General features: G+C 27.8%; 1 protein-coding gene and 1 pseudogene across 1 annotated transcript; both read left to right on the top strand.

The window, feature by feature from the left end:
- The first annotated feature begins 1,383 nt into the window (after window positions 1–1,383).
- Window positions 1,384–5,539, top strand: LOC126671711 (ent-kaurenoic acid oxidase-like). The gene is made up of 9 exons (XM_050365500.1): window positions 1,384–1,659; window positions 2,231–2,555; window positions 3,262–3,411; window positions 3,709–3,969; window positions 4,062–4,142; window positions 4,370–4,448; window positions 4,752–4,858; window positions 4,952–5,070; window positions 5,362–5,539. The coding sequence occupies exons 1-9, from the start codon at window positions 1,424–1,426 to the stop codon at window positions 5,450–5,452; spliced, it is 1,449 nt and encodes a 482-aa protein (XP_050221457.1). The 5' UTR covers window positions 1,384–1,423; the 3' UTR covers window positions 5,453–5,539.
- A 2,624-nt stretch (window positions 5,540–8,163) lies between these two features.
- LOC126674574 (phospholipase D alpha 1-like) lies at window positions 8,164–12,358 on the top strand (annotated as a pseudogene).
- The last annotated feature ends 3,141 nt before the right edge of the window (window positions 12,359–15,499 follow it).

The raw sequence follows: 15,499 nt of genomic DNA, 5'->3' as shown, positions 1-15,499 counted from the left end.
TAAGTATAATTTTACCTATGTGACAACCATTAATACAAATCACTATATAAAATAAAAAATTAATTAATCATAAATTTTAATTTAATTGACATAATTTTTTGATAATTATAATGTAAGTATTAATTTTTACAAATTTTTTATGTTCGTTTATTTTTTAAAATTCATTAATATTTAGCCTAATCGTTTAGAAAAATATAAACCTTTTAACTTTTCATAATTCTAACTAAAGCTTTAAAGTTTTATAATTTTAGTTCAACTTCAAACATTGGCATCAATTTTAATCAATACTCAATCGATTTAATAGTGTGTGTTCAATTTCACATGCCTTTCATGTTGTTAGAAAATTATGCCGCCGTGAATTGACCTTTTTTTGACATTTTGTAATTCTAACTAAAATTTTAATTTTTACAATTTAAGCGTAATTAGAGGGATTTGAATGAATCGCTTCGAAACATTATAAATTGGATTAAAATTATAAAATTTTAAAGCTTTAGTGAGAACTAAAACAGTTTGAAAGGTTTGATTTGTTTGGCCTATTATGCCTTAGTATTTAGCACTTAATAAATTATAAATTTTCAGTTATTTGAATGTCTAGTTTATTTTTTATTATCATTGTGTTAATTTTTATATGAATTGATTAATTTATAAAGTAATTATCTTTTGATTTTTTTAATTTCTATTAGTTTGAGTTTATAAATTTGTGGATGCGAGATTTAAAATATTTAAAATCTTAGGATTTAATTGTCCGTTCATAAATAATATAATAAATATAAAATTTTGATTTAAACTAAAATTCCGTCCACCTGCCTTCAATTTCAGTTTACAATTACCCAACTATGCTACTTTTTTAGAAAAGATTATCAAAATTAATCTATTATATTTTGATGATTCAATATTTATTTTTTAAAAATGGAAGGTTATTAAATCAAATCATTTCCAATTTATCTATGTGGCAGTTCGTTGGCTTAAAATGATCGGATAATCTCTTATATTTTAAAAATGAATGTTGAATTATTAAAGTATAATAATTTAAAAATTGATAATCATTTTACAAAAATAGTATAGCTAAGTTAGATATATAACTGCAAAATATTTGAGTCAGTCTGCCTGATCATACCATCATAATATAATTGATTTAGCAGCTAGCAAAGAAACGATACTCAAACTATATATTCTGAGTATATTCACTATACAATGACTTTTTTAATTACTGAAATGGACTCATCTAATTTGTTTTATTTTTTTCTAATAAAACAAAAACGACTGGGACAATTTGTTTGTCAATTTGTAAAGTTTAAGTAGGGAATCAAATTCAACGAATCTTTTCGAAAGCTCTATTTACAATATGCAATTGCAAATTAATTATATATATACACACTCATTCATTTATACTAATTATAATTAGTGTAAGTAATACTAGTTGATGGAGAACCTGTTGGGATATGTTTTGGGGGGTTTGCCACTACTGGGATTGCTACTATGGTGGTGGAATGAAATTTGGTATGTTTTTCCGATCAATTTTAGATTTTCCGGTGATAATTGTGCAAAGTTACCACCTGGCCACATGGGCCTTCCCTATTTTGGAGAAATGTTCACCTTCTTTTGGTACTTCAAAATTCTTCGTCGTCCTGATGATTTCATCAATTATAAAAGACGCAAGTAAGATCGCTTTTGCTCAATCACGAATTAGTAGTATCCGATAAAATGATTATTTGTATCCATAATTTGACTAAATTGATATAAATATTTTTAGTTTTTTTAATTATTTTAATCATCAATTTTATAAACTATGAAAATTATATGGAAAAAAGCAACTAATATAATTGAGGAGTCTAATTAAATAGTTACATATCTTCTATTAATTTTTATAATAAAACAGTCTATATGTGAAGAATGTATTCATAAAATTTTCTACGCTAACAATTTATTTGAATAATAAGACATAATATTTTATAAAATAAGATTGATTATTTTTAAATAATGTTTTTTGCTATGGACTAATTTTCCATTAGAATATATTTTATTTTGTCAATTAGATTTATATCTTTTTTATTTAGTACCTCAATGATTATCAGAACTCGTAAAATTAATGAATCAAACAGTCGCAAATCATTTTTAAAGGTTAATTCGTCAATTTCATTAAAACTATAGCTATATAATGCCATTATGTCACAATATATATATAAAAAATTCATAATTCTATGTCGTACCAATATTTCACTTTCGCTAGGTATGGTGACGGAGTAGGATTATACCGAAGTTATCTGTTTGGATCACCATCGATCATTGCATTTTTACCATCGGTGAATAAATTTATACTGCAATCCGATGATAAATTCATTTTGGAGTGGCCAAACGTGGAAACTGTGGGTTCTAAGAGCTTGGTTGCAGTTCATGGAAAAGCTCATGCCAGACTCAGAAGCTACGTCACCACCGCCATCAATCAGCCTGATGCTCTCCGCCGCATAGCGGCTCAAGTCCAACCTGCCATGGTGGCTGCCCTCCAGTCTTGGGCGGAGAGCGGTAAGATCAATGCATATAAGGAAACCAAGAAGGTAACTTAATAATTAAGCTCATAATTTATACTATGTTAGGTTATAATACGCTGTTCTTTTGAGTGCAGCTTTGTAATTTTCTCTGAGTTGTATTTGGAGTTTAGTGATTAATATATCGTTTTGGTGCATTTTATAAAAAAAAAAAGCAAAAAAAAAAAAATGAAAATTTGGAAATAGGGTTATTTATGATCCTAAGGTTTGTTTACAGGATCAAGTGAGCCCTTAACGTCCGGAAGGGTTTAAATATTGCCCCTAATGTCTAACAAAATGAACAATCATACCCCTATTTTGACTTTTAAATGAGACGTTGGGGGTGTGATTGTCAAAATCAGAGGGACTGCTTGTTCAATTTTTAAGACGTTTGGGATTATTTGAACCTTTTTAGACGTTGCCAGCTTATTTGATCCTTGAGTTAAACGTTAAGAGCATAAATGATCTTTTTCCCTCTAAATTTCGATTAAACAGAAATAGTACATAAAGATATAAACTGAAATGATCCGAGTCATGCCCGTATGTCATGCGCTTTCTTTTAAACAGATTTATCTTTTCCGATTTGTGGAATAATATTGTTTGTCAAGATAAACGAATCACAATATTATTTTCAACGAAACAACAAAAAATCAAATATTTGATGGAGAAAAGCTTTTGATTACTTTTGTACATTTCATGAGTGATGATATAGTAATGTATAAATGGTGATTTACAGGTGACATTTGAGAATATTGGAAAATTATTTGGAAGCTTGAAACCAGGGCCCATGTTGGATACCATGGATAAGCTGTTTTATGGGTTGGTGAAGGGCATTAGAGCTCAACCACTGAATTTTCCTGGAACTGCTTATCATCATGCTCTTCAGGTTAGTTGTAACTAATTACACATACAATAAGTCATGATTTAAATTTAAAAAATATTAGGTTAAATTCTTAAGTGGTAACTAAATTTTATTTTATATTTCAATTTGAAACCAAAACATTAATTTATATCAAAGTGGTATTATATTAGAACTTCATTTTTCCTTTAAAGACAAAAAATTCAATTTTTTCGGATCAAGATAAACTGATTTGACAATCGGTGTTAGCATATTCTAAGAATATATATACTGCTATATAAATTGTCACCTTAAATAAAACTGACATGACGATCAACGTGACAGTGTAGAAAAAAACTTGATACGATATTTAGAGGGGTACTACTAGAGAAGAAGAGAAACAACAAGGACAAAAATGGAATTACAAATGATCTAATGGATGGGTTAATGGAGATTAGAGATGAAGAGGGAAATCAATTAAGTGAGGAAGAGGTAGTAGATAACATTGTGAGCCTTGTTGTTGCTGGATATGAATCTACTTCCAGTGTCTCAATGTGGGCTATTTATTATCTTGCCAAGTTTCCTCAAGTTCTAAAAAAACTAAGGGTACAAGTGCTAAATACGCTAAAGTTCATAATTTATTTTATAATTATTTCTTAATTACACCATATACTAAATATTTGAATTCTATCAAGTAGGAGGAGAACATGGCTATATGCAAAAATAAAGGGGATTTCATTACAAGTGAAGATGTTTCAAAACTCAAGTACACAAATAAGGTATTACTTCTACATCCTCTAAAATATGAAGAAAGAGTCAATCCACTTCCTAAATTTATATCGTAAAATTAAATTAATTTAATTTGATTAATGAAATTCGAATAACGGATACAAATCTAGATGGAGTCATGAGAAAATTTGGATCTATTAGATATAAAATTGTAAATTTTTAAATTTTGTTTGATCTTAATAATGAAATAAAATTTAATTAACACATGGATTTGCAGGTGGTGGAGGAGACAATAAGGATGGCCAACGTAGCACAAGTTATGTTCAGACTGGTAACCAAGGAAGTCGAGTACAAAGGTTTTTACAGAGTCATTTATGCTTAATTTCACTCTTTGTTTTTTAAAGGCTGGTCTAATTTAATTTTTTATTAAATTTATAAAATACAGATTTTTATAAATTAACTCAATTTACCTTAAAAAACTAAACTTTTTGATATACTATATTTTTATTCTAAACCATCTATCAATTCAGGAAAAAAGAAGTAGCTGAAAAATGTAACTTCTTTTATTGCATTTGTATTTAACTAGATTCGAAACATTTGCTAAATTATTATTATCATTACCATATTATTTAGTTGAACAACATTTTAACAATTTTCAGGTTATAGAATACCTAAGAAGTGGAAAGTAGTTTTGTGGACTCGTTATCTGCATACCGATCCTCAAAACTTTGAAGATCCTCTCTGCTTTAATCCTGATAGATGGAATGTAAGCTCATAAATCTTAATATAATCGACACGATTGCTTTCGATATATATTTCTTTTTCTATTTATCTTTCTTAAGGGCCGTTATCTCATCAGAATTCCGCAAAGCCTGGAACTTACCAGGTTTTCGGAGGCGGGTCTAGAATCTGTGCTGGAAACATGCTCGCTCGGCTACAACTTGCACTACTTCTGCACCATTTATCTGTCGGATACAAGTAATTAATTACTCTCAGCTCCAATCTAATTGACAAACTATTTATTTTGGATGTTATATTCTATTCTAATTAATGGCTTTTATGTACTAGATATTTTTAATTTTTAATTTTTATTCTTTTTGATCAATGTCTTTCAAAAGTAAATTGTATTTTTTTAATTGTGATGTATTTAATATAATAAAAGAGGATGAATATAAAATTATATGTTATCTATTAATTTTTTAAAACACTATATTTAATTTTTTTTTTCTATTTTAGGTTGGAACTGAAAAAATATTTTCCTTTTTCCAGGTGGGAACTAATTAATCCTGAAGCGACAATGACTTATCTGCCGCACCCAGTTCCAGCTGATGGAATTGAGGTCTCATTCAACAAAATTTAAGGATCAATTTGTCAATTTATTACTTTAGTATTGTAACCAGCTGCATAAAATTAATATATGTATCTATTTGTCGGTTGTTTTGTTTTAGACTATGCATTTTTTAAAAAAAAAAAATCAACACCAGCTTGTATTTTTTTTTTTTGAATTCATCGGATGTCATTAAATTGAATACGAAACCGTTACATTTGTAAAAAACTCGGGATAATTTGAAAACTATACCCGATGACCTGACATGAAACAGACAACATGCTGCCTGATTCGCAGACTTTACTTACGAAAATAAAAAATAAATTACTAACTGTTTCGCGAATTAAGTGCAGTTTTTAATTACTCTTCGTTCAAACTTCTCCAAACACCCGCAAACTCACATCATCCGATTCAATCAACACTTGATATAACTCCTTCTAAAAAAGAGACAACATTTCCTTCTAAAAAGGAAACAACAAATCTTTCATAAAGAAAGGACAACAAACCTCTCATAAAAAAAGGACAAAGTAAAATATTCATAAAAAGGCAAACATTAATAAATAAATAAAATTAGTATAGCTCATAGACGAATCCATTTTATTACTGAAAGATCTTAAATCTATCGTCACTTCTTGATAATTGAATTGCGCTTCGTGATAAATTTTAATCCCTCAGAAAAATGAAAAAGAATTGGCTATTTATTATATTTTATGAAATTAAATTTAAATAATAAATTTATTAAAATTAATTTAGAATTATATTTTATTAAAATAAATTTTAATTATCTCGAAACCCGCCGCCACCGAGACCGATCGTATAATGTGTAAAAAAATCAAAATTTTATTATACATAAATGAAAACTAAGCCTTATTTTTAGGAAATTTGTATACCCAGCCCAATATATCGAACAAATTCAATACTTTTCGATAAAGCCCAAATAAAATAGCCCAGAGGGATGGATGGGCCCCAGCACGTATTACCAATTAACTATAAGCCCTTTTGAATAGGGGTAAGCACAGTTCGGAGGAGTCTGGGGATCAGCGAATTTTCGGAACAAAACTAAAAACGATTGTGAAAATGGGATTTCCAGATCCATTCTAATGATCGGTTCAGTTCGGTTTAGAGAATTTATTTTTCGGTACGGTTTGATTCAGAAATTCGGTTCTAATGGTTCTGCACGGTTGGATACAGATATCACTAGAACCACATATATTAATTTATCTATAATATATTAGTACTAATAAATTATTTGAAAATACTGACTATCTATAATATTAATACTGTGTTAATAATAACTTTTATGTTAGATAAAAATCAAACAAACTATACTATTACAATGATAAAAATTAAATAAATATTTTATATAAAAAATGAGTTTGTCAAAATTTTGAATTAATTTTATTTTTTAATGATTAATATTCAAAAAAATAAATAATTTGTAGAGATAAGAAATTAAGTTATATTAAAACACTCTAATATGTAGAGATTAGAAGTTAATATAGATTAGAACACTTATTAAAATAACTATAAATTAAATAAATAATTTTAAAAATATTGACTATATCTAATATTAATACTCTTGAATAAGTGTTTTATATGAAATGTGAGTTTGTCAAAATTTTATATTAATTTTATTTTTAAAGATTAATATTCAATAAAATAAATAATTTATAGAAAGTAAAAGTTATTATATATTAGAACACTATGATATGTAAATATTAGAAGTTAATATAAATTAGAACACTCATTAAAATAAATATAATTTAAATAAGTAATTTAGAAAAATTAAAATGCTCTATTTGCTGAAAATTAAAGAAAAATTATATTTACTTATAATGAATGAGAGAGTTTTTATGGTTTTCTCAATTACATAAATACTAGTTGTAAGTCCGTGCATTTACACGAAATCTAATTAATAACTACTTATAAATAATGACTAAAATCTAATATGAACTAATAAGTAAAAAAATTTATTCAATTTTAAAAAATTAACATGGATTACTTATTAATAATGACTTTCAGAAACTAAATAAATATTTTACTTAAATTTAAAATTAATAAAAATACTTATTTGGTATAAATATTTAGTTTAAATTGGAAAAGTAATAAGAATTGTCCATTAATAACAACTTTTAATAATTATTTAAGTATTTTTTTTATCTAAATTGGAAACTTGTGAAAATGTTTTTTAGTTCTCTCAATTATATAAGTATATAAATATAAATTATAAATATATATTTTATTTCACCGTGTTTTTTAAGTTTATTTTAAAAAATAATCCAAATTTTAAAAAATTGATAATACTATTTTATTATTTTTAAAGAATAACATTTTATTAAATTGCTTGTATTAAATTTTGAAAAATATTTTTTAATAATTATTAGATCTTTAACAAATTTATATAACTTTCATTGAAATAAGTAATTTTTATTTGATATAATTTAAAATTATACAATTATATTTTTATATAAAATAATAGTTTATATATATATAATTTTGGTTATTCGGTTATAAATTCGGTTCTTCGATTTGATACGGTTCGGTTACGGTTCTTGGTACGGTTATCTATCTAAGATCCAGAATCCTACCAATAATTTTTTTGGTACGGTTCGAAAAAAGTCAATGATTAACTATTATTTTTCGATCCTTGATATTTTCGGTTCGGTTTTGGGATATTTCCACACCCCTACTTTCAGCCACATACAAGTTTATCTAAAACTGATGAGAATGAGAATCAGTGTGTACACTGTACAGCCACAAATGAGTTGAACTCTACACAACCAATAATTGAGCCAAACCAATATTTGAGACATGTGATAAATGATATCGTTATACTTATAATGCTTCATCTGTTCATGATTGGACATTCATCTTACACAACTTTTGCTTATACAATACTGTGCTTTAAAGATGGCTCCTGTTCTGCTTCATGGAGTTATGCACATTACCATTTTTGAAGTTGAAAGACTTCCTGGTTCAGGCTGCGCCAGAATCTTTTCCAAGGCAATTTCTTTCATTTTTCATTTTCATTTTCGTCTACAACATTTGATTTGTATTATTAAAAATACTATGCTGATTTTATGTTTCTTAAAATACGACATGCTTTAAAATTGATTATGCAACACGACCTGTTGATGATGGTTGATTTTTAAATATTTATAATATTATAGTGTTGTATGTATGTTGATCATGTGTTGATTTTCAGTTGACATTTGGTGGATCTTATTACTTCATATTGAAATAGAATACTGATACATTAACTAAACGTGAAAAAATAAATATTATATTGATATATAATACTAATACAATGACTTTTTGTTGATATTTAATTGTTCTTAGAACTAACGAGGAAGACGGCATTGTATGTGAATTAAAAAAAAATATCTAGTACATATTTAATAAGTGCAAAAAAATAATGAATAAATTTTTTTATAAAAATGCTGAAAATTAAAGTACAATATTTTAGAAAATATATTAAATTATTCAGTTTACTATATTTAATTTTTGGTTGATATTTGATTAGACGACATTGTAAGTTGAAAATTTTAAAAAAAATTATCTAGTAAATAATAAATGCAGATATATATGTTGCTTGCAGATGCTGGAAAACATTGAAGAGACCATAGTTTGTGGAAAAGATTACATGAAATTATACACAGCAATTGATTTAGATGGAACCAGAATCGGCAGAACAAGAGATTTAGAAGATGCACGTTATAATCAACAATGGAACGAATCATTCTACATTTACTGTGCTCATTTAGCTTCAAATCTTACCTTCTTTATCAAACAAAAAGATCCGATCGGCTCGCATGTCATCGGAAGAGCCTGTCTACCTGCTGCACAGCTTCTCAATGGAGAAAAAGTGCAGAAATGGCTTAAGATTTTGAAGATTAATCAAAAACCTTGTTCCAAGAATCTTCATGTCAAAGTTCAATTCTTTGATGCTACTAAAACAATTAGTTGGTCTCAAGGAATTACAAGTCCTACATTTTCAGGGGTACCCCGCACTTACTTTCCTCAGAGAAATGGCTGCAGAGTCACCCTTTATCAGGATGCTCATGTTTCTCAAACGTTCAATCCGAAAATCATTCTCGACGGAGATAAGCTGTACGAACAAAATGGATGCTGGGAAGATATTTTCAAAGCGATTTCTAATGCTAAGCATTTTATTTACATCACAGGGTGGTCTGTCTATGCTAAAATCAGTTTGGTTCGGGATCCGAGCCGTCCGAAAGCCATTCTCGGAGAGTTGTTGAAGGAAAAAGCTGATGAAGGTGTTAGAGTTCTAATGCTTGTTTGGGATGACAAAACTTCCGTCAAATTTCTGAGAGAAGATGGATTAATGGCTACACATGATGAAGCTACGAGAAATTATTTCATTAATTCCAAGGTTCACTGCTTTTTATGTCCGCGAAATCCAACGAATTGGAAGAGTATTAAACAAGGCCTGGAGATTTCTACTATGTTCACTCATCATCAGAAGTCTCTGGTGGTCGATTCTGAATTCGAAAATGGAGAATTTTCCGGGAAGCGAAAAGTTGTAAGTTTTATTGGCGGAATCGACCTTTGTGATGGCAGATATGATACTCCGTCTCATTCTATCTTCAGAAATTTGGATTCTGATGATTTCTATCAGCGTTGTTTCCCCGGTGCATCGCTCAGTAAGGGAGGACCGAGGGAGCCCTGGCATGACATTCATTGCCGGTTAGATGGACCTGTCGCTTGGGACGTTTTGTCGAATTTCGAACAAAGATGGCAAAAGCAAGTCGGAAACGACGAATTGCTTGTCAGAATAAGAGAGCTTGGAGAAACTTTCGTGCCTCCATCTCTGAGTACGTTTAATGAAGACACTGAAAATTGGAATGTTCAGTTATTTCGATCTATCGACGACGGAGCGGCTTTGGGCTTCCCTGAAGATCCTGAAACTGCATCAAAATCTGGCCTTATCAGCTGGAAAGATAATATTATTGACAGAAGCATTCAGGACTCTTATATCAACGCCATTCGCCGAGCGAAAAATTTCATCTACATCGAAAATCAGTACTTTCTTGGAAGCTCATTTAGTTGGAAATCAAATGGAATGGAGATTAAAGAAATTGGAGCTTTGCATCTAATTCCAAAGGAACTTTCATTAAAGATTATTAGTAAAATTGAATCTGGAGAAAGATTTTCTGTGTACATTGTAATTCCAATGTGGCCTGAAGGTATACCTGAAAGTGGCCCAGTTCAAACTATTTTGAAATGGCAGCAAAAAACGATGGAGATGATGTATAGTGAGATAGGTGAAGCAATTCGAGCTAAAGGGCTCGATTCGGATCCGAAAGATTATTTGTCATTCTTTTGCCTCGGAAATTGAGAGATGAAGACGAACGAGGACTATGAACCGTCTGAAAGTCCCGAGGCTAATTCAGATTATAGAAGAGCTCAGGAAGCTCGACGGTTCATGATTTATGTTCATGCAAAGATGATGATCGGTAAGTAGGGGTATACATGGTTTGATTTGATTCGTTTATCATTGATATTTTAGTTTAAACCGATTATACTGGTTTGATAAATTTTCAAACCAAAATCAAACCACACATTATAAACCAGTAAAATTAATTTGGTTTGATTTGATAATCTTTTTTCAGAAACCAGTTTAAATCATTATAAAAAAATTTATTTATTTATCATCTAAGATAAAAAAAACTAAAAATTTAAAAATATTTATTCATCATAAAAATAAATATTATATTTATATAACAAAATATAATAATGACTAATAAATAAAAAAAATATTTTATAAATTTTTTATATTATAAATTTTTACATTTTATTAATATGATATTTTAATTTTAATATTTATTGATCGATAATAAATATACAAATAGTTATTTCATTAGATGATATTAAATATATTATTTTGTCAAGTACAGTTTTAAAAAATAGTGATAGAAATTTTATTTTTAAGTTATAATATTTATAATTTTAATAAAAATATGTATGGATGTGTATATATTGGTTTGGTTTGATTTATGTTGGTTTAAGCACATAGGATTAAAACTTAATCGAGAGAAAAGTAATTTTGGTTTACAAACTTATAGTCAATTCCGGTTTGGATCTATTTAACTTGATTTAGAAAGAAAAAAAAGAATCTATTTGACTTCAATTTATTAAATTGAATCTCTTATGCTTTATAGACCGCAAATATTTTTCCTCATATTTAATTTAATTTTTTTAGTGTTTATAAGTTGATCGAAGAGAATAATTGGACGATCTTCTTTTTACCCTTTCCAATGTTATTTTCTTTTTTTAATCATTGCCATTTTTTCATTTTCTAGCTCCACCAAAAGATATTATATATTACTATTTAAGCATTTCATTTATATTGTGACAGTGCATCTGCCATTATTCATTTAATATATATTGTCTTGGTTGAATGTGATCATCAGTTTATGCATTTGACATTACTTTATCTTACACTTACAGTGGATGATGAATATATAATAATTGGATCCGCCAACATCAACCAACGATCAATGGATGGAGCAAGGGATTCAGAGATAGCCATGGGAGCATATCAACCAAACCATTTAAGCACTGATAACCCAGCAAGAGGTCAAGTTCATGGACTAAGAATGTCGTTATGGTACGAGCACCTCGGCTTGATTGACGACTCATTTTACCATCCCGGGACGCTGGAATGCATCCGAAAAGTGAATCAAATCGCTTCAAAGTATTGGAATCTCTACGCATCGGAGGATTTAGAATGCGACTTGCCAGGGCATTTGCTTACTTATCCCATAGTAGTTGATGCCAATGGTTTGGTTTCAGAAATTCCTGGGGAGGAATTGTTTCCTGATACGAATGCTAGGGTTTTGGGGTCTAAATCTGAATTGCTTCCTTCTATTATTACTACTTAATTAATTATAATTTTGATAGCATTTTTTCAGTTTACACTACAACATTGCCAGTTTGCACCAGCCCATAAAAAGACTTCAAATGGACTGATTTGAATATTTAATTAGTCCAAAACCTTCAATTATTTTTATTATTTTTGTATATTATGTAGTTCATTAGTACTATATCTATATCTATATCTATATCTATATCTATACTATATATAAAAGCACGGATGGAGGGGGGACATGCACTTTTACGTTATTACCCTTAATAAACTTAGAAACTATTTCCTTATGCAATTAAAACTCCAACTTTAATATGCAATTAAAACTCCAACTTTAATAAGATATTAATATGTAAATTAATTATCCAAATCTAACTCATTATATTTCCTAATTCAATAAAAACTCTAATTTTAATAATAATTTAATTATTATTAGCATAATGAACTAATCCAACTAATAAAATATTCATTAATGTAATCAAAACTATATCCGTATTGTTGTTCGTATAATTAATTAATACAAAATATGAAATTTATTAAATGAAGTTCAATTAGAATTTAATTAGGATAAGGATTTTGAAGAGATTGAGTAATGAACTTTTGCTAAATTGGACTCTTTTTTGATAGATAAAGTTTATTAAAGATGGATTTACAGTTGTATTATATGCTTAAATGACATACAGGGCCAAATTTTGTTGTTGAATACGAGTGTTGACATGGCATTTTGAATGAGTTAACTTTTTATTAAACATAATTTTTTTGATAACGGACATGGAGCATTAATTTTGATTATAGTAAAATACTATACAATATGATTAAGAAAGGTTTTGCTACATATATTCCCGGACAGAAAAAATTCAATAATTATATTTATTTAACTATTTTTAAAGTTAAAAGTCTGAATCTCAAATAAGCTAATATTTAAGAGATTATTTTACAAATACCGGAAAAAATAAAAATATTTACAAAGATACTACTTATATTTTTTTAACAGAAATATTGAAAATAATTATAAAGTACAAATTTTCAAAAAATATTTACAAGAATACAACTTTTTTGTATATACATATAATCTGTATATTATCTATATAATCCGTATATAATACGAATTATATACAAATTGTATACTTCTTTTTTGAAAGAAAATTCAGATCTATCAGATTTGAAAATTCAATCTGTATACTATATGTATATAATCCGTATATAATACGAAATATATACGATTTTTTTAAAATCAGATCTAAAAATTAAAATTCCAGATCTGAAAAACGAAGCAGATGAAGATGAAGACGAACTGAAAATTCAAATCATGAATCATATACAATAAAGCCTAGATATATACATACAACAAGAACAAAATCCTAGATCTAGACATACAAATCCTAGATCTAAACATACAAATATGATTTCATAACGTTTGAAATATGATTTTATAAAATAAATATGAACGGCGGCGTGAGGAGTGCAGAGGAACAACGGCGAGATCGTGAGGGAGGGCACGGCGGCGGCGCGAGCGGAGCAGCGGCGGCGGCGAGCGGAGCAGTAGGGGCGGCGTAGAGAGGGTCCGGCGGCGAGTGGAGGAGAAGGAAAGTAGATTGTTGTGGTGATTTTATAAGATGAAAATTGATGTTAGTGGTGGTGGATGTTAATGGAGGAAGAGAAAAAATAAAATTAGGGTTTGAGTGGAGAAGATGAAGAAAAAAGGAGAAATAATATTTTTGTTAATAAAAAAGATAAGGTGCTATATTTGGAAATATAAAAAACACTCTTGTAAAGAGAAAGTATAAGATAGCATGTTTGTAAATATTTTACCTTATTATGTTATATAGTGTAAATATTTTAATATTTAATTAATTAAATTTGAGTATTCTAAAATTGTTAAATATTAAATATTAAAACTTATTTCATAATTAAATTGAATGTTTATTATTTTATATACATTAACTAATTAAATAAATTTTTTATAAGTCAATCAAAATTTCAACTAATTCAGAATTGATCATATATAAAACACATTGCTGTTAATATTTAATTAGTATAATAAATTTAATCGAACTCACAAGAGATTTTCTAATCTAATAAAAACTCTAACTAATTTGTTATTATTTATAAAATATATTAGTATAATTATAATAAATTTTAAGCAAATATTGTTGATGTAAATCACTTATAAAAATTAATATTATATTTCTTTATAAAATAATTTATAATTAATTTAATATTAATTATAAATAAAATACATTGTGATAATTAATGAATTTAATTAATAACATAAATTGACGAGTCATATCACGCGCCACGTGCGTAGCACGTAATGCAAAACTAGTCTAAATAAAAAATTGTATCTCATTATATTAAATATTCTTAGTAGAATTTGTTCTTTATAAATAGCTAGGTTTTTATTTTATTAATAATCACTCAGTATATTAATAAAAACTTCAAAGTCACACAGTGACAAAATCAGCCAGTTATTTTAAATAGGACACAATTTAATTAAAAACATAAATATAATATAAAAAAATACACACTAAAAATTATAAGCTTAATCACCAAAAAATGTCAAAACTTTACGTTATATGTCAGTTATAGCCATATATTTTAAAATTACCAAATTTAGCCAATTTTGCTATATTCTGTTTCTTTTTCAGCTAATTTTGAATCGAACCGGATTTATTGCCTGTATGTCATTCATTTCACTTCCAACTCAGCAAATTAGCTGACATGGCAACATCTTAAAATTACCAGAAATGGCTGGAAAAAAATAGAATATAACAAAATTGGCTAAATCTGGTGATTTTGAAAGTTTTGACTATAACTGACACAAAACATAAAAATTTTGTATTTTTTGGTGATTAGGCCAAAATTTTATTGAAAAGAAGATTAAAAACTATAAATTATTTAGTATTTATGAGCGGGAAGGAGGTGGTTTTTGATTAAAATCGGAATACCACTTTCTCCAACTATGAAAATAAAGAAGAATTTTTTTTTTTTTTTAAAAAAGGAGAGGAAAAAAATTTAAAGAGAGAAGAGAATTTAAATTGACTTGGGATTCAACACTCACCGGTTAAGTTACATTGCTGCTTTTGCTTCTATATCTAAGGGGAATGTCCTTTTTTTGTTTTGTTTTGAAGAATACCAAATAATATTTGATAATTATAATATATGGAATATTTTATTTTAAAATATACATA

This window comes from Mercurialis annua, linkage group LG3, assembly GCF_937616625.2.
Source record: "Mercurialis annua linkage group LG3, ddMerAnnu1.2, whole genome shotgun sequence".
In the NCBI taxonomy this organism is placed as follows: domain Eukaryota; kingdom Viridiplantae; phylum Streptophyta; class Magnoliopsida; order Malpighiales; family Euphorbiaceae; genus Mercurialis; species Mercurialis annua.
The sequence above is the reverse complement of the archived record's forward strand: the minus strand, read 5'-3'. Positions and strand labels throughout refer to the sequence as shown.

Bases quoted from the DNA above. Each gene is read 5' to 3' on its own strand.
- LOC126671711 (XM_050365500.1), top strand. From the start codon at position 1,424: ATGGAGAACCTGTTGGGATATGTTTTGGGGGGTTTGCCACTACTGGGA. The intron at 4,143-4,369 runs GTATTACTTCTA...ATGGATTTGCAG, and splicing joins AACTCAAGTACACAAATAAG to GTGGTGGAGGAGACAATAAG. The intron at 4,859-4,951 runs GTAAGCTCATAA...TTATCTCATCAG, and splicing joins TTAATCCTGATAGATGGAAT to AATTCCGCAAAGCCTGGAAC.